The sequence below is a fragment of the Salvelinus alpinus genome, chromosome 32, assembly GCF_045679555.1.
Source record: "Salvelinus alpinus chromosome 32, SLU_Salpinus.1, whole genome shotgun sequence".
Taxonomy (NCBI): Eukaryota; Metazoa; Chordata; class Actinopteri; order Salmoniformes; family Salmonidae; genus Salvelinus; species Salvelinus alpinus.
Genome location: NC_092117.1, coordinates 30,468,955 through 30,489,324, shown reverse-complemented (window position 1 = coordinate 30,489,324; position 20,370 = coordinate 30,468,955). Strand labels below are relative to the sequence as shown.

General features: G+C 44.6%; 1 protein-coding gene across 2 annotated transcripts in view; it reads right to left on the bottom strand.

The window, feature by feature from the left end:
- The window catches only part of LOC139562203 (lysosomal cobalamin transport escort protein LMBD1-like), a 247,937-nt gene that overhangs the window by 166,771 nt on the left and 60,796 nt on the right, over positions 1 to 20,370 (bottom strand). For both annotated transcript variants that reach the window (XM_071379664.1, XM_071379665.1), the window contains exons 4-5: positions 12,283 to 12,380; positions 10,245 to 10,312 (exon numbers count right to left, since the gene is read on the bottom strand). In XM_071379664.1, the coding sequence (XP_071235765.1) occupies positions 10,245 to 10,312; positions 12,283 to 12,380 (166 nt within the window). The remainder of the gene's footprint in view (positions 1 to 10,244; positions 10,313 to 12,282; positions 12,381 to 20,370) is intronic.

Below are 20,370 nucleotides of genomic sequence, written 5' to 3'. Positions count from 1 at the left end.
GGACAGTAACTATAGCAGAGGGCATCTTGGGGCAGTAACTATAGCAGAGGGCATCTTGGAACAGTAACTATAGCAGAGGGCATATTGGGTCAGTAACTATAGCAGAGGACATCTTGGAACAGTAACTATAGCAGAGGGCATCTTGGAACAGTAACTATAGCAGAGGGCATCTTGGAACAGTAACTATAGCAGAGGGCATCTTGGGGCAGTAACTATAGCAGAGGGCATATTGGGTCAGTAACTATAGCAGAGGGCATCTTGGAACAGTAACTATAGCAGAGGACATCTTGGAACAGTAACTATAGCAGAGGACATCTTGGGTCAGTAACTATAGCAGAGGGCATCTTGGGTCAGTAACTATAGCAGAGGGCATCTTGGAACAGTAACTATAGCAGAGGACATCTTGGAACAGTAACTATAGCAGAGGACATCTTGGGGCAGTAACTATAGCAGAGGGCATCTTGGAACAGTAACTATAGCAGAGGGCATCTTGGGGCAGTAACTATAGCAGAGGGCATCTTGGAACAGTAACTATAGCAGAGGGCATCTTGGGGCAGTAACTATAGCAGAGGACATCTTGGGACAGTAACTATAGCAGAGGGCATCTTGGAACAGTAACTATAGCAGAGGACATCTTGGGACAGTAACTATAGCAGAGGGCATCTTGGGACAGTAACTATAGCAGAGGGCATCTTGGGACAGTAACTATAGCAGAGGACATCTTGGAACAGTAACTATAGCAGAGGACATCTTGGGACAGTAACTATAGCAGAGGGCATCTTGGGACAGTAACTATAGCAGAGGGCATCTTGGGACAGTAACTATAGCAGAGGACATCTTGGGACAGTAACTATAGCAGAGGGCATCTTGGAACAGTAACTATAGCAGAGGGCATCTTGGGACAGTAACTATAGCAGAGGACATCTTGGAACAGTAACTATAGCAGAGGGCATCTTGGGACAGTAACTATAGCAGAGGACATCTTGGAACAGTAACTATAGCAGAGGACATCTTGGGGCAGTAACTATAGCAGAGGGCATCTTGGGTCAGTAACTATATCAGAGGGCATCTTGGAACAGTAACTATAGCAGAGGGCATCTTGGGACAGTAACTATAGCAGAGGGCATCTTGGAACAGTAACTATAGCAGAGGACATCTTGGGACAGTAACTATAGCAGAGGGCATATTGGGTCAGTAACTATAGCAGAGGACATCTTGGAACAGTAACTATAGCAGAGGGCATCTTGGGACAGTAACTATAGCAGAGGGCATCTTGGGACAGTAACTATAGCAGAGGGCATCTTGGGGCAGTAACTACAGCAGAGGGCATCTTGGGACAGTAACTATAGCAGAGGGCATCTTGGGACAGTAACTATAGCAGAGGGCATCTTGGGACAGTAACTATAGCAGAGGGCATCTTGGGACCGTAACTATAGCAGAGGGCATCTTGGGGCAGTAACTATAGCAGAGGGCATCTTGGGACAGTAACTATAGCAGAGGGCATCCTGGGACAGTAACTATAGCAGAGGGCATCTTGGGACAGTAACTATAGCAGAGGGCATCTTGGGGCAGTAACTATAGCAGAGGACATCTTGGGACAGTAACTACAGCAGAGGACATCTTGGGACAGTAACTATAGCAGAGGACATCTTGGGACAGTAACTATAGCAGAGGGCATCTTGGGACAGTAACTATAGCAGAGGGCATCTTGGGACAGTAACTATAGCAGAGGACATCTTGGAACAGTAACTATAGCAGAGGACATCTTGGGACAGTAACTATAGCAGAGGGCATCTTGGGACAGTAACTATAGCAGAGGGCATCTTGGGACAGTAACTATAGCAGAGGACATCTTGGGACAGTAACTATAGCAGAGGGCATCTTGGAACAGTAACTATAGCAGAGGGCATCTTGGGACAGTAACTATAGCAGAGGGCATCTTGGGTCAGTAACTATAGCAGAGGACATCTTGGAACAGTAACTATAGCAGAGGGCATATTGGGTCAGTAACTATAGCAGAGGGCATCTTGGAACAGTAACTATAGCAGAGGGCATCTTGGAACAGTAACTATAGCAGAGGGCATCTTGGGACAGTAACTATAGCAGAGGGCATCTTGGAACAGTAACTATAGCAGAGGGCATCTTGGGTCAGTAACTATAGCAGAGGGCATCTTGGGACAGTAACTATAGCAGAGGGCATCTTGGAACAGTAACTATAGCAGAGGGCATATTGGGACAGTAACTATAGCAGAGGGCATCTTGGGACAGTAACTATAGCAGAGGGCATCTTGGGTCAGTAACTATAGCAGAGGGCATATTGGGTCAGTAACTATAGCAGAGGGCATCTTGGAACAGTAACTATAGCAGAGGGCATCTTGGAACAGTAACTATAGCAGAGGGCATCTTGGGTCAGTAACTATAGCAGAGGGCATCTTGGGACAGTAACTATAGCAGAGGGCATCTTGGAACAGTAACTATAGCAGAGGGCATATTGGGACAGTAACTATAGCAGAGGGCATCTTGGGACAGTAACTATAGCAGAGGGCATCTTGGGTCAGTAACTATAGCAGAGGGCATATTGGGTCAGTAACTATAGCAGAGGGCATCTTGGGTCAGTAACTATAGCAGAGGGCATCTTGGGTCAGTAACTATAGCAGAGGGCATATTGGGTCAGTAACTATAGCAGAGGGCATCTTGGAACAGTAACTATAGCAGAGGACATCTTGGAACAGTAACTATAGCAGAGGGCATCTTGGGACAGTAACTATAGCAGAGGGCATCTTGGGGCAGTAACTATAGCAGAGGGCATCTTGGAACAGTAACTATAGCAGAGGGCATATTGGGTCAGTAACTATAGCAGAGGACATCTTGGAACAGTAACTATAGCAGAGGGCATCTTGGAACAGTAACTATAGCAGAGGGCATCTTGGAACAGTAACTATAGCAGAGGGCATCTTGGGGCAGTAACTATAGCAGAGGGCATATTGGGTCAGTAACTATAGCAGAGGGCATATTGGAACAGTAACTATAGCAGAGGGCATCTTGGAACAGTAACTATAGCAGAGGACATCTTGGGTCAGTAACTATAGCAGAGGGCATCTTGGGTCAGTAACTATAGCAGAGGGCATCTTGGAACAGTAACTATAGCAGAGGACATCTTGGAACAGTAACTATAGCAGAGGACATCTTGGGGCAGTAACTATAGCAGAGGGCATCTTGGAACAGTAACTATAGCAGAGGGCATCTTGGGGCAGTAACTATAGCAGAGGGCATCTTGGAACAGTAACTATAGCAGAGGGCATCTTGGGGCAGTAACTATAGCAGAGGACATATTGGGACAGTAACTATAGCAGAGGGCATCTTGGAACAGTAACTATAGCAGAGGACATCTTGGGACAGTAACTATAGCAGAGGGCATCTTGGGACAGTAACTATAGCAGAGGGCATCTTGGGACAGTAACTATAGCAGAGGGCATCTTGGGACAGTAACTATAGCAGAGGGCATCTTGGGGCAGTAACTATAGCAGAGGGCATCTTGGGACAGTAACTATAGCAGAGGGCATCTTGGGACAGTAACTATAGCAGAGGGCATCTTGGGACAGTAACTATAGCAGAGGGCATCTTGGGGCAGTAACTATAGCAGAGGACATCTTGGGACAGTAACTACAGCAGAGGACATCTTGGGACAGTAACTATAGCAGAGGGCATCTTGGGTCAGTAACTATAGCAGAGGGCATCTTGGGTCAGTAACTATAGCAGAGGACATCTTGGGGCAGTAACTATAGCAGAGGGCATCTTGGGGCAGTAACTATAGCAGAGGGCATCTTGGGGCAGTAACTATAGCAGAGGGCATCTTGGGGCAGTAACTATAGCAGAGGGCATCTTGGGGCAGTAACTATAGCAGAGGGCATCTTGGAACAGTAACTATAGCAGAGGGCATCTTGGGACAGTAACTATAGCAGAGGACATCTTGGGGCAGTAACTATAGCAGAGGGCATCTTGGGAAGGTAACTATAGCAGAGGGCATCTTGGGGCAGTAACTATAGCAGAGGGCATCTTGGGACAGTAACTATAGCAGAGGGCATCTTGGGACAGTAACTATAGCAGAGGGCATCTTGGGACAGTAACTACAGCAGAGGACATCTTGGGACAGTAACTATAGCAGAGGACATCTTGGGACAGTAACTATAGCAGAGGGCATCTTGGGACAGTAACTATAGCAGAGGGCATCTTGGGACAGTAACTATAGCAGAGGGAATCTTGGAACAGTAACTATAGCAGAGGGCATCTTGGGGCAGTAACTATAGCAGAGGGCATCTTGGAACAGTAACTATAGCAGAGGGCATCTTGGGACAGTAACTATAGCAGAGGGCATCTTGGGTCAGTAACTATAGCAGAGGGCATCTTGGGACAGTAACTATAGCAGAGGGCATCTTGGGACAGTAACTATAGCAGAGGGCATCTTGGGACAGTAACTATAGCAGAGGGCATCTTGGGACAGTAACTATAGCAGAGGGCATCTTGGGACAGTAACTATATCAGAGGGCATCTTGGGGCAGTAACTATAGCAGAGGGCATCTTGGGGCAGTAACTATAGCAGAGGGCATCTTGGAACAGTAACTATAGCAGAGGGCATCTTGGGTCAGTAACTATAGCAGAGGACATCTTGGGGCAGTAACTATAGCAGAGGGCATCTTGGGAAGGTAACTATAGCAGAGGGCATCTTGGGGCAGTAACTATAGCAGAGGGCATCTTGGGGCAGTAACTATAGCAGAGGGCATCTTGGGAAGGTAACTATAGCAGAGGACATCTTGGGACAGTAACTATAGCAGAGGGCATCTTGGAACAGTAACTATAGCAGAGGGCATATTGGGGCAGTAACTATAGCAGAGGGCATCTTGGGGCAGTAACTATAGCAGAGGGCATCTTGGGTCAGTAACTATAGCAGAGGGCATCTTGGGTCAGTAACTATAGCAGAGGGCATCTTGGGTCAGTAACTATAGCAGAGGGCAGCTTGGGACAGTAACTATAGCAGAGGGCATCTTGGGACAGTAACTATAGCAGAGGGCATCTTGGGACAGTAACTATAGCAGAGGGCATCTTGGAACAGTAACTATAGCAGAGGGCATCTTGGGTCAGTAACTATAGCAGAGGGCATCTTGGGGCAGTAACTATAGCAGAGGGCAGCTTGGGACAGTAACTATAGCAGAGGACATCTTGGGACAGTAACTATAGCAGAGGGCATCTTGGGTCAGTAACTATAGCAGAGGGCATCTTGGGGCAGTAACTATAGCAGAGGGCATCTTGGGACAGTAACTATAGCAGAGGACATCTTGGGACAGTAACTATAGCAGAGGGCATCTTGGGACAGTAACTATAGCAGAGGGCATCTTGGGGCAGTAACTATAGCAGAGGACATCTTGGGACAGTAACTATAGCAGAGGGCAGCTTGGGACAGTAACTATAGCAGAGGACATCTTGGAACAGTAACTATAGCAGAGGGCATCTTGGAACAGTAACTATAGCAGAGGGCATCTTGGGACAGTAACTATAGCAGAGGGCATCTTGGAACAGTAACTATAGCAGAGGGCATATTGGGTCAGTAACTATAGCAGAGGGCATCGTGGGGCAGTAACTATAGCAGAGGGCATCTTGGGACAGTAACTATAGCAGAGGACATCTTGAGACAGTAACTATAGCAGAGGGCATCTTGGGACAGTAACTATAGCAGAGGGCATCTTGGGGCAGTAACTATAGCAGAGGACATCTTGGGACAGTAACTATAGCAGAGGGCAGCTTGGGACAGTAACTATAGCAGAGGACATCTTGGGACAGTAACTATAGCAGAGGGCATCTTGGGACAGTAACTATAGCAGAGGGCATCTTGGGGCAGTAACTATAGCAGAGGACATCTTGGGACAGTAACTATAGCAGAGGGCATCTTGGGACAGTAACTATAGCAGAGGGCATCTTGGGACAGTAACTATAGCAGAGGGCATCTTGGGGCAGTAACTATAGCAGAGGACATCTTGGAACAGTAACTATAGCAGAGGGCATCTTGGAACAGTAACTATAGCAGAGGGCATCTTGGGACAGTAACTATAGCAGAGGGCATCTTGGGGCAGTAACTATAGCAGAGGGCATCTTGGAACAGTAACTATAGCAGAGGACATCTTGGAACAGTAACTATAGCAGAGGGCATCTTGGAACAGTAACTATAGCAGAGGGCATCTTGGGACAGTAACTATAGCAGAGGGCATCTTGGAACAGTAACTATAGCAGAGGGCATCTTGGGACAGTAACTATAGCAGAGGGCATCTTGGGGCAGTAACTATAGCAGAGGGCATCTTGGGGCAGTAACTATAGCAGAGGGCATCTTGGGTCAGTAACTATACATTTACATTTAAGTCATTTAGCAGACGCTCTTATCCAGAGCGACTTACAAATTGGAAAGTTCATACATATTCATCCTGGTCCCCCCGTGGGGAATGAACCCACAACCCTGGCGTTGCAAGCGCCATGCTCTACCAACTGAGCCACACGGGACCAGTAACTATAGCAGAGGGCATCTTGGGGCAGTAACTATAGCAGAGGGCATCTTGGGACAGTAACTATAGCAGAGGGCATCTTGGAACAGTAACTATAGCAGAGGGCATCTTGGAACAGTAACTATAGCAGAGGACATCTTGGGACAGTAACTATAGCAGAGGGCATCTTGGGACAGTAACTATAGCAGAGGGCATCTTGGGTCAGTAACTATAGCAGAGGGCATCTTGGGACAGTAACTATAGCAGAGGGCATCTTGGGGCAGTAACTATAGCAGAGGGCATCTTGGGGCAGTAACTATAGCAGAGGGCATCTTGGAACAGTAACTATAGCAGAGGGCATCTTGGGACAGTAACTATAGCAGAGGGCATCTTGGGGCAGTAACTATAGCAAGAGGGCATCTTGGGGCAGTAACTATAGCAGAGGGCATCTTGGAACAGTAACTATAGCAGAGGGCATCTTGGGACAGTAACTATAGCAGAGGGCATCTTGGGGCAGTAACTATAGCAGAGGACATCTTGGGACAGTAACTATAGCAGAGGGCATCTTGGGGCAGTAACTATAGCAGAGGGCATCTTGGGACAGTAACTATAGCAGAGGGCATCTTGGGACAGTAACTATAGCAGAGGGCATCTTGGAACAGTAACTACAGCAGAGGACATCTTGGGTCAGTAACTATAGCAGAGGGCATCTTGGGACAGTAACTATAGCAGAGGGCATCTTGGAACAGTAAATACAGCAGAGGACATCTTGGGTCAGTAACTATAGCAGAGGGCATCTTGGGACAGTAACTATAGCAGAGGGCATCTTGGGACAGTAACTATAGCAGAGGGCATCTTGGGACAGTAACTATAGCAGAGGGCATCTTGGAACAGTAACTATAGCAGAGGGCATCTTGGAACAGTAACTATAGCAGAGGACATCTTGGGACAGTAACTATAGCAGAGGACATCTTGGGACAGTAACTATAGCAGAGGGCATCTTGGAACAGTAACTATAGCAGAGGGCATCTTGGGACAGTAACTATAGCAGAGGGCATCTTGGGGCAGTAACTATAGCAGAGGGCATCTTGGGGCAGTAACTACAGCAGAGGACATCTTGGAACAGTAACTATAGCAGAGGGCATCTTGGGACAGTAACTATAGCAGAGGACATCTTGGGACAGTAACTATAGCAGAGGACATCTTGGGACAGTAACTATAGCAGAGGGCATCTTGGGACAGTAACTATAGCAGAGGGCATCTTGGGGCAGTAACTATAGCAGAGGGCATCTTGGGACAGTAACTATAGCAGAGGGCATCTTGGGGCAGTAACTATAGCAGAGGGCATCTTGGGGCAGTAACTACAGCAGAGGATATCTTGGAACAGTAACTATAGCAGAGGGCATCTTGGGACAGTAACTATAGCAGAGGGCATCTTGGAACAGTAACTATAGCAGAGGGCATCTTGGGACAGTAACTATAGCAGAGGGCATCTTGGGGCAGTAACTATATTAGAGGGCATCTTGGAACAGTAACTACAGCAGAGGACATCTTGGGGCAGTAACTATAGCAGAGGACATCTTGGAACAGTAACTATAGCAGAGGACATCTTGGAACAGTAACTATAGCAGAGGGCATCTTGGAACAGTAACTACAGCAGAGGACATCTTGGGGCAGTAACTATATTAGAGGGCATCTTGGAACAGTAACTATAGCAGAGGGCATCTTGGAACAGTAACTATAGCAGAGGGCATCTTGGGACAGTAACTATAGCAGAGGGCATCTTGGGGCAGTAACTATATTAGAGGGCATCTTGGAACAGTAACTATAGCAGAGGGCATCTTGGAACAGTAACTACAGCAGAGGACATCTTGGGGCAGTAACTATAGCAGAGGGCATCTTGGAACAGTAACTATAGCAGAGGGCATATTGGGGCAGTAACTATAGCAGAGGACATCTTGGAACAGTAACTATAGCAGAGGGCATATTGGGGCAGTAACTATAGCAGAGGACATCTTGGGACAGTAACTATAGCAGAGGACATCTTGGGACAGTAACTATAGCAGAGGGCATATTGGAACAGTAACTATAGCAGAGGACATCTTGGGGCAGTAACTATAGCAGAGGGCATCTTGGGGCAGTAACTATAGCAGAGGGCATCTTGGGGCAGTAACTATAGCAGAGGACATCTTGGGGCAGTAACTATAGCAGAGGGCATCTTGGGACAGTAACTACAGCAGAGGACATCTTGGAACAGTAACTATAGCAGAGGGCATCTTGGGACAGTAACTATAGCAGAGGGCATCTTGGGACAGTAACTATAGCAGAGGGCATCTTGGGTCAGTAACTATAGCAGAGGGCATCTTGGGTCAGTAACTATAGCAGAGGACATCTTGGGGCACTAACTATAGCAGAGGGCATCTTGGGGCAGTAACTATAGCAGAGGACATCTTGGAACAGTAACTATAGCAGAGGGCATCTTGGAACAGTAACTACAGCAGAGGACATCTTGGAACAGTAACTATAGCAGAGGGCATCTTGGAACAGTAACTACAGCAGAGGACATCTTGGAACAGTAACTACAGCAGAGGACATCTTGGGACAGTAACTATAGCAGAGGACATCTTGGGACAGTAACTATAGCAGAGGGCATCTTGGGACAGTAACTATAGCAGAGGACATCTTGGGACAGTAACTATAGCAGAGGGCATCTTGGGACAGTAACTATAGCAGAGGGCATCTTGGAACAGTAACTACAGCAGAGGACATCTTGGGACAGTAACTATAGCAGAGGGCATCTTGGGACAGTAACTATAGCAGAGGGCATCTTGGAACAGTAACTACAGCAGAGGACATCTTGGGACAGTAACTATAGCAGAGGGCATCTTGGGACAGTAACTATAGCAGAGGGCATCTTGGAACAGTAACTATAGCAGAGGGCATATTGGAACAGTAACTACAGCAGAGGACATCTTGGGACAGTAACTATAGCAGAGGGCATCTTGGGACAGTAACTATAGCAGAGGGCATCTTGGGACAGTAACTATAGCAGAGGGCATCTTGGGACAGTAACTATAGCAGAGGACATCTTGGGACAGTAACTACAGCAGAGGACATCTTGGGACAGTAACTATAGCAGAGGGCATCTTGGGACAGTAACTATAGCAGAGGGCATCTTGGAACAGTAACTACAGCAGAGGACATCTTGGGACAGTAACTATAGCAGAGGGCATCTTGGGACAGTAACTATAGCAGAGGGCATCTTGGGACAGTAACTATAGCAGAGGGCATCTTGGGACAGTAACTATAGCAGAGGGCATCTTGGGGCACTAACTATAGCAGAGGGCATCTTGGGACAGGAATATAAATAAAGTTGCAGAGAAAGTGTACAAAGTTGTGAAGTTAGATTGAACCAGTAGAAGAACCCAGGTGTATGGCAACTACTCTGGTGGAAGAGGACTTGTTTCTGTGATGTCTGGCTGCTCATGGCTGAACAGATGGCAGTTTAAAGCACTTTGATTTCCTTGAAGAGGAAAACACCTTGCTCATTAATCGATTATAATGACATGTTGTACACACCTCTCCCCACCATCTATGGCTGTGTCCAAAATGGAACCCTATTCCTTATATTATTATACAGACCCCTATACAAGCCCTGGTCAAATGCAGTGCACTAAATAGGGAATAGGGTGGGTGCCAGTGTCTCATAGTACTTACCCAATTAATAGCAGTGCTGCACAGACGATGATGAATCCAATTGTGTATTTCAGAGCATTTTTCACTTGCTGTAATGAAAGACAGAATTATTAATACTGTGATTATTAATCAGGAATGTAACAATATCTAATTCGTCAATGGGGTTGGTTGGGGGGGCGGGGGCGGGGGCGGGTGTGTGTGTGTGTGTGTGTGTGTACGTTTGAGGTGAGTGGCTGGCTAACTAATTCCATATTCCATTTAGTAAGGGGACAATGGAGTGTGAAGTGGAATCCAGAGTCCTGTTCAACCTGCCAAAGACTCTCAGAGTAGTCACACACACACACCCACACACCCACACACACACACACACACCCACACACACACACCCCCACACACACACACACACACACACACACACCTTACTCCCAGCGCTGTTATTAAAGGGTGCTTTGAAAGTAATGATTCAAAAGAACTCCTTGGCTGTGAGAGGAAGTGCTTCTGTCAGCTCCAAACCAACCCAGAGGAAAGGGAAGAAGCTCACTGTGGCATGTAATCTATATAATCACTACCGTGTCCTTTGGAGACCAATATATGACATTTCAGCAATATTCACTTTAAGATGAAGAGGGGGGGAGGTGGTCTATTCCTATGGGCTTTAGCTTTTTCCACACTTAACTTAACAGAGGCCATGTATACGTAATATTCACGAGTCGACAGTAAAGTCTCAACTATATCCTTTTCTTGTTGCTTTTCTACAGTATGTAGTTCTATAGGGATACTGTACGCTTTTCTACAGTATGTAGTTCTATAGGGATACTGTACGCTTTTCTACAGTATGTAGTTCTACAGGGATACTGTACACTTTTCTACAGTATGGAGTTCTATAGGGATACTGTATGCTTTTCTACAGTATGTAGTTCTATAGGGATACTGTACGCTTTTCTACAGTATGCAGTTCTATAGGGATACTGTACGCTTTTCTACAGTATGTAGTTCTATAGGGATACTGTACACTTTCTACAGTATGTAGTTCTATAGGGATACTGTATGCTTTCTACAGTATGGAGTTCTATAGAGATACTGTACGCTTTTCTACAGTATGTAGTTCTACAGGGATACTGTACGCTTTTCTACAGTATGTAGTTCTACAGGGATACTGTACGCTTTTCTACAGTATGGAGTTCTATAGGGATACTGTATGCTTTCTACAGTATGTAGTTCTATAGGGATACTGTATGCTTTCTACAGTATGGAGTTCTATAGGGATACTGTACGCTTTTCTACAGTATGTAGTTTAATAGGGATACTGTACGCTTTTCTACAGTATGTAGTTCTATAGGGATACTGTATGCTTTCTACAGTATGGAGTTCTATAGGGATACTGTACACTTTCTACAGTATGTAGTTCTATAGGGATACTGTACACTTTTCTACAGTATGTAGTTCTACAGGGATACTGTACGCTTTTTTACAGTATGTAGTTCTATAGGGATACTGTATGCTTTTCTACAGTATGTAGTTCTATAGGGATACTGTACGCTTTTCTACAGTATGTAGTTCTATAGGGATACTGTACGCTTTTCTATAGTATGGAGTTCTATAGGGATACTGTATGCTTTCTACAGTATGGTGTTCTATAGGGATACTGTACGCTTTTCTACAGTATGTAGTTCTATAGGGATACTGTACGCTTTTCTACAGTATGTAGTTCTATAGGGATACTGTACACTTTATTTGTAGCATAGAGCTTTAAGTATCACTTCTGTATCTATTTTGGGGGATTGTGATATATTGATATTGAGTGAGTGTTTTAATTGAGACTGATGTGTTTACATTCAGCCTCTGGTTGGTCATTAGGAATGTAATCTCTCACGATATGTGGGACTCATGGGATTAAGTCCAAAATAATGAATAAATACAGTGTTGACCTTCCTTAACCCAGAGACAGACAGCTAGTGACTGCTGTTCATAGCCAAGGTCAACGTGTGTGTGTGTGCGTGTGTGTGTGTGTGTGTGTGTCTCTAGACTACAGTAAGAGGACAGGCAGCAGCAGTCTTACTGAACACTTGTTGATGCTGTCATCCTCCTTCTCCTCATAATAGAAATAGACAAAGGGTATCCACAGGAAGACACAGAACAGGAGGATGGAGTACAGTGCTGTAGGGAGAGAGAGAGGGGGGGGGGGAGAGAGGGGGGGAGAAGAGAGGGGGGGAGAAGAGAGGGGGGAGAGAAGAGAGGAGGGGAGAGAGAGAGGGGGGGGGAGAGGGGGGGGGGGGAGATAGAGAGAGGGGGGGGAGGGGGGAGGAGAGAGGGGAGAGTTTAATCAACTTTATTTCCACATTTCATCAAACAAAAAATATATGTTTTTCCTACTGATCACGTTGAAACAGTGTGGATAACTGATTGGATTTAACAAAAAGTTATGAATGTAAAAAAATTGATGGAATGTGTATTTAAAAAAAAAAGAAGTTAACATAAATCCAATGGCTTTGAATTCCCGTTAGTTGACAACTCAGTCCGCTGGGTGATCTACAAAGCCTCACATATGAGTGTGTAGAGCACGGTAAATACACATGGTCCTGTCTGGTTCGGTTGGTAGAGCACGGTAAATACACATGGTCCTGTCTGGTTCGGTTGGTAGAGCATGGTAAATACACATGGTCCTGTCTGGTTCGGTTGGTAGAGCATGGTAAATACACATGGTCCTGTCTGGCTGGGTTGGTAGAGCATGGTAAATACACATAGTCCTGTCTGGTTCAGTTGGTAGAGCATGGTAAATACACATGGTCCTGTCTGGTTGGTAGAGCATGGTAAATACACATGGTCCTGTCTGGTTGGTAGAGCATGGTAAATACACATGGTCCTGTCTGGTTGGTAGAACATGGTAAATACACATGGTCCTGTCTGGTTGGTAGAGCATGGTAAATACACATGGTCCTGTCTGGTTGGTAGAACATGGTAAATACACATGGTCCTGTCTGGTTCAGTTGGTAGAGCACGGTAAATACACATGGTCCTGTTTGGTTTGGTTGGTAGAGCATGGTAAATACACATGGTCCTGTCTGGTTTGGTTGGTAAAGCATGGTAAACACACATGGTCCTGTCTGGTTTGGTTGGTAGAGCATGGTAAATACACATGGTCCTGTCTGGTTCAGTTGGTAGAGCACGGTAAATACACATGGTCCTGTCTGGTTCAGTTGGTAGAGCACGGTAAATACACATGGTCCTGTCTGGTTCAGTTGGTAGAGCATGGTAAATACACATGGTCCTGTCTGGCTGGGTTGGTAGAGCATGGTAAACACACATGGTCCTGTCTGGTTTGGTTTGTAGAGCATGGTAAATACACATGGTCCTGTCTGGTTCGGTTTGTAGAGCATGGTAAATACACATGGTCCTGTCTGGTTCAGTTGGTAGAGCACGGTAAATACACATGGTCCTGTCTGGCTGGGTTGGTAGAGCATGGTAAATACACATGGTCCTGTCTGGTTTGGTTGGTAGAGCACGGTAAACACACATGGTCCTGTCTGGTTTGGTTGGTAGAGCATGGTAAACACACATGGTCCTGTCTGGCTTGGTTGGTGGAGCATGGTAAACACACATGGTCCTGTCTGGTTTGGTTGGTAGAGCATGGTAAACACACATGGTCCTGTCTGGCTTGGTTGGTGGAGCATGGTAAACACACATGGTCCTGTCTGGTTTGGTTGGTAGAGCACGGTAAATACACATGGTCCTGTCTGGTTTGGTTGGTAGAGCACGGTAAATACACATGGTCCTGTCTGGTTTGGTTGGTAGAGCATGGTAAATACACATGGTCCTGTCTGGCTGGGTTGGTAGAGCATGGTAAACACACATGGTCCTGTCTGGTTTGGTTGGTAGAGCATGGTAAATACACATGGTCCTGTCTGGTTGTTAGAGCACGGTAAATACACATGGTCCTGTCTGGTTGGTAGAGCACGGTAAATACACATGGTCCTGTCTGGTTTGGTTGGTAGAGCATGGTAAATACACATGGTCCTGTCTGGTTTGGTTGGTAGAGCACGGTAAATACACATGGTCCTGTCTGGCTGGGTTGGTAGAGCACGGTAAATACACATGGTCCTGTCTGGTTGGTAGAGCACGGTAAATACACATGGTCCTGTCTGGTTCGGTTGGTAGAGCACGGTAAATACACATGGTCCTGTCTGGTTTGGTTGGTAGAGCATGGTAAATACACATGGTCCTGTCTGGTTTGGTTGGTAGAGCATGGTAAATACACATGGTCCTGTCTAGTTCAGTTGGTAGAGCATGGTAAATACACATGGTCCTATCTAGTTTGGTTGGTAGAACATGGTAAATACACATGGTCCTGTCTGGTTTGGTTGGTAGAGCACGGTAAATACACATGGTCCTGTCTGGTTTGGTTGGTAGAGCATGGTAAATACACATGGTCCTGTCTGGTTGTTAGAGCACGGTAAATACACATGGTCCTGTCTGGTTTGGTTGGTAGAGCATGGCGCTTGCATTGACAAGGATAGTGGGTTTGATTCCCAGGGCTAACCATACGTATAATGTATACACGCATGACCGTAAATGGCTTTGGATAAAAGCTTCTGCGAAGATTGTATATATTAACATATATAAGTATATATTAACATATATAAGCATATATTAAGATATTTCTTGAGTCATCTTGCTGGTGAATTAAATGACCTTGAATTGGCAAAATGTGGAGAATTGACATTGACATTACATACATTAATCTTCAGAGGGTAAAGCAAACTGAGAATCATTTGATACAGTGCAGTGATGCTTTGGAGACCAACGTGAGGGTAAAAAATGAAGAGGTAGTCTCTGCTTAATTAACATACGTATTATTTATTTAAAAAAAATATTATTGTTGACTGAATTAATGCCTTATGATGATTAGATTGGGCTAGAAGAGCTCTCCTCTGTGTTGTGTGGTTTTGTCTGCAACAGGCTGTGTTATCATCTGATTACTGCAACAGGCTGTGTTCTCATCTGATTACTGCAACAGGATGTGTTATCATCTGATTACTGCAACAGGATGTGTTATCATCTGATTACTGCAACAGGCTGTGTTATCATCTGATTACTGCAACAGGCTGTGTTATCATCTGATTACTGCAACAGGATGTGTTATCATCTGATTACTGCAACAGGCTGTGTTATCATCCGATTACTGCAACAGGCTGTGTTCTCATCTGATTACTGCAACAGGCTGTGTTCTCATCTGATTACTGCAACAGGATGTGTTATCATCTGATTACTGCAACAGGCTGTGTTCTCATCTGATTACTGCAACAGGATGTGTTATCATCTGATTACTGCAACAGGATGTGTTATCATCTGATTACTGCAACAGGATGTGTTATCATCTGATTACTGCAACAGGATGTGTTATCATCTGATTACTGCAACAGGCTGTGTTATCATCTGATTACTGCAACAGGCTGTGTTATCATCTGATTACTGCAACAGGCTGTTTTATCATCTGATTACTGCAACAGGATGTGTTATCATCTGATTACTGCAACAGGCTGTGTTATCATCTGATTACTGCAACAGGCTGTGTTATCATCTGATTACTGCAACAGGCTGTGTTATCATCTGATTACTGCAACAGGATGTGTTATCATCTGATTACTGCAACAGGATGTGTTCTCATCTGATTACTGCAACAGGATGTGTTCTCATCTGATTACTGCAACAGGATGTGTTCTCATCTGATTACTGCAACAGGATGTGTTATCATCTGATTACTGCAACAGGATGTGTTCTCATCTGATTACTGCAACAGGCTGTGTTATCATCTGATTACTGCAACAGGATGTGTTATCATCTGATTACTGCAACAGGCTGTGTTATCATCTGATTACTGCAACAGGATGTGTTCTCATCTGATTACTGCAACAGGCTGTGTTCTCATCTGATTACTGCAACAGGCTGTGTTCTCATCTGAATACTGCAACAGGATGTGTTATCATCTGATTACTGCAACAGGATGTGTTATCATCTGATTACTGCAACAGGATGTGTTATCATCTGATTACTGCAACAGGCTGTGTTCTCATCTGATTACTGCAACAGGATGTGTTATCATCTGATTACTGCAACAGGATGTGTTATCATCTGATTACTGCAACAGGATGTGTTATCATCCGATTACTGCAACAGGATGTGTTATCATCTGATTACTGCAACAGGATGTGTTATCATCTGATTACTGCAACAGGCTGTGTTCTCATCTGATTACTGCAACAGGATGTGTTATCATCTGATTACTGCAACAGGATGTGTTATCATCTGATTACTGCAACAGGATGTGTTATCATCTGATTACTGCAACAGGCTGTGTTCTCATCTGATTACTGCAACAGGATGTGTTATCATCTGATTACTGCAACAGGATGTGTTATCATCTGATTACTGCAACAGGATGTGTTATCATCCGATTACTGCAACAGGATGTGGTATCATCTGATTACTGCAACAGGCTGTGTTCTCATCTGATTACTGCAACAGGCTGTGTTCTCATCTGATTACTGCAACAGGATGTGTTATCATCTGATTACTGCAACAGGCTGTGTTCTCATCTGATTACTGCAACAGGATGTGTTATCATCTGATTACTGCAACAGGCTGTGTTATCATCTGATTACTGCAACAGGATGTGTTCTCATCTGATTACTGCAACAGGATGTGTTATCATCTGATTACTGCAACAGGCTGTGTTCTCATCTGATTACTGCAACAGGCTGTGTTCTCATCTGATTACTGCAACAGGCTGTGTTCTCATCTGATTACTGCAACAGGCTGTGTTCTCATCTGATTACTGCAACAGGATGTGTTCTCATCTGATTACTGCAACAGGATGTGTTATCATCTGATTACTGCAACAGGCTGTGTTCTCATCTGATTACTGCAACAGGCTGTGTTCTCATCTGAATACTGCAACAGGCTGTGTTCTCATCTGATTACTGCAACAGGCTGTGTTATCATCTGATTACTGCAACAGGCTGTGTTCTCATCTGATTACTGCAACAGGCTGTGTTCTCATCTGATTACTGCAACAGGATGTGTTCTCATCTGATTACTGCAACAGGATGTGTTCTCATCTGATTACTGCAACAGGCTGTGTTCTCATCTGATTACTGCAACAGGCTGTGTTCTCATCTGATTACTGCAACAGGATGTGTTATCATCTGATTACTGCAACAGGATGTGTTATCATCTGATTAATGCAACAGGCTGTAAGTGAGTCAAAGAGATATAAGATATGATTAAAAAAACAATGTTTGGCTGTAAGAGGAGGACTGAGGAGTTATACAACCCAGTGTACAAATCTTTCCCGAGACCACAGTTTACGTCACCATGAAGTCAAAAGCACCATGAAAGCAAAAGCAACAGCATTCATGCCAAGAGAAAATGTGAGAAAAACATGGCAAAGGAATGATATTAAAACATTGAGGGGCTCAGTTGGGATCAGTTGAGGGGCAGTTTCCTGGACCCAGATTAGGCCTAAAACTACTCCTGAACTAAAAAGAATACTCAACGGAGAATCTCCATTGAAAATGCTTTTTAGTCCAGGATAAGGCTTAATCTGTGTTTGGGAAACCACCCTTCAATGTTTTCAGCAGAGCAATGGCTAAACATAAACACAAAGGTCTGAGTACGACAAAGATGTCTGAACTAGCAGAGGACCCTTACAGAGGCCAGAGGTTGTTGGCACAGGAAAACAACATCTAATGTGCTAACAACAGTTGCTGAAAGTATCTGATGGTCTCCAGGCCCTGAGGTAAATAAGAACGCTCTCTCTCAAAATCGTTCATATTCCCTTTGTGTTCTTGTTAAAGGTGCTGCATTGTGAATTCAGATAAGGTCCATAATATATCTGCAGTAATAGTTGTATGATAGTGTTTCACAGTATTACTTACGTAACAGTGCAGTGAAAATTAGTTTTTTTTTGCAATGTTTGTAACTTATTTTGTACATAATGTTCATGCTACCATCTTTCTTGACCCGAAAAGAGCTTCTGAACAGAACAGCGACTACTCCCCTCGAACTGGACAAAGATGTTTCCTTTAATGAGTCTGACAAAGGATATAATGTTGCTCCCGGACAAGGCCCAAATCCCCGTCATTTACATGAAGAAAAGAAGGAGATACAGGGGGCGCAGATCAGGGTGCCTTGTGAGATGCTTAACACGCCTCTACCATCCGTTCTATTTGTCAACGTCACTGGATGAGCTCCGTTCCAGACGATTCTACCAACATTAAAAACGAATATCTTGTGTTTCACCGAGTCGTGGATGAACGACGACACAGATAATATTCAGTTGGCTGGGTTTTCCGTGCATCGGCAGGACAGAACAGCTACGTCCGGTAAGACGAGGGATTGGGGTGTGTGTCTATTTGTTAATAACAGCTGGAACGCAGTGTCTAATATTAAGGTAGTCTCGAGGTATTGCTCGCATGAGGTAGAGTACGTCATGATAAGCTGTAGACCACACTATCTACCAAGAGAGTTTATCTATATTTTCGTAGCCATCTATTTACCACCACAAACCAATGCTGGCACTAAGAATGCACTCAATGAGCTGTGTAAGGCCATAAGCAAACAAGAAAATGCTCATCCAGAAGTGGCACTCCTAGTGGCCGGAGACTTTAATGCAGGCAAACTTAAATACGTTTTACCTAATTTCTACCAGCATGTCACATGAGCAACCAGAAAGAAAAAAAAACTATAGACCACCTTTCACACACAGAGACATATACAAAGCTCTCCCTCACCCTCCATTTGACAAATCTGACCTGAATTATATACTCCTGATTTCTGCTTAAAAGCTAAAGTAAAGCAGGAAGTACCAGTGACTCGCTCAATACGGAAGAGGTCAGATGACGCGGTTGCAAAGCTACAGGACTGTTTTGCTAGCACAGAGTGGGATATCTTCCGGGATTCATCCAATGGCATTGAGGAGTATACCATCTCGTACCACCGGCTTCATCATAAAGTGCATCAACGACGTCGTCCTCACAGTGACCGTACCTACATATGTGGCAGGGTTTGCAAACTATTACGGACTACAAAGAAAAACCCAGCCGCGAGCTGCCCAGTGATGCAAGCCTACCAGACGGGCTAAATCAAACCAAATTTAACTGCCTTTTATGCTCGCTTCGAGGCAAGCAACACTGAAGGATGCATGAGAGCACAAACTGCTCCGGACGAATGTGTGATCACGATCTCCGTAGCAGATGTGAGCAAGACCTTTAAACAGGTCAACATTCACAAGGCCGCGGGGCCAGACGGATTACCAGAAGCGGTACTGGAAAGCCAAGTCTAGGTCCAAAAGGCTCCTTAACGGCTTCTACCCCCAAGCCATAAGACTGCTGAACAATTAATCAAATGTCTACTTGGACTATTTGGCTACCCCCCAGTTGTTTTTACACTGCTGCTACTCACTGCTTATTATCTATGCATAGTCACTTTACCCCACCTACATGTACAAATTACCTCAACTGACCTGTCGAGGTAATTTGACTTGGTCCCGGTACCGAGTCAACCTGACCTATCGAGGTACATTGACTCGGTACCGGTACGCCCTGTATATAGCACCATTATTTTTATTTTATTATTTACTTTACATTAGTTTATTTTGTAAATACTTTCTTAAATCTGCATTGATGGTTAAGGGCTTGTAAGTAAGCATTTCATGTTAAGGTCTACACCTGTTGTATTCGGTGCATGTGACAAATACAATTTGATTTGATTGTTTGTGATATTGGCCTCAAAATGGGAAAGTTGTTTTGACTAGGTGGTTGTGTTATCTAGTGGAAATCCCTCTATCATTTCCTGGTTGCTAATATTCTACACTGTTGGCTCAATTTCACTTTATGTGAGAAAACAAGCACTGAATAGTATAGGGAATCATTGTACCATCTAAATCACTGTGAAATACCTTTAAAAAATACAAAAAAAATATGTTTTTCCAGCTGTTTGAAGCTGGTGGACCAAAACAGAAAGTAAAAGGTTCAAGTGCGAGTCTCCGCCATGTTACGGGGAAATGGGATTCTGGGGAGGAGGGAGATGTGTTTTAAATGCAGCCTAGAGCTAAGTGAATTGCAAGGTATTTCACAGTGATTCAGATGGT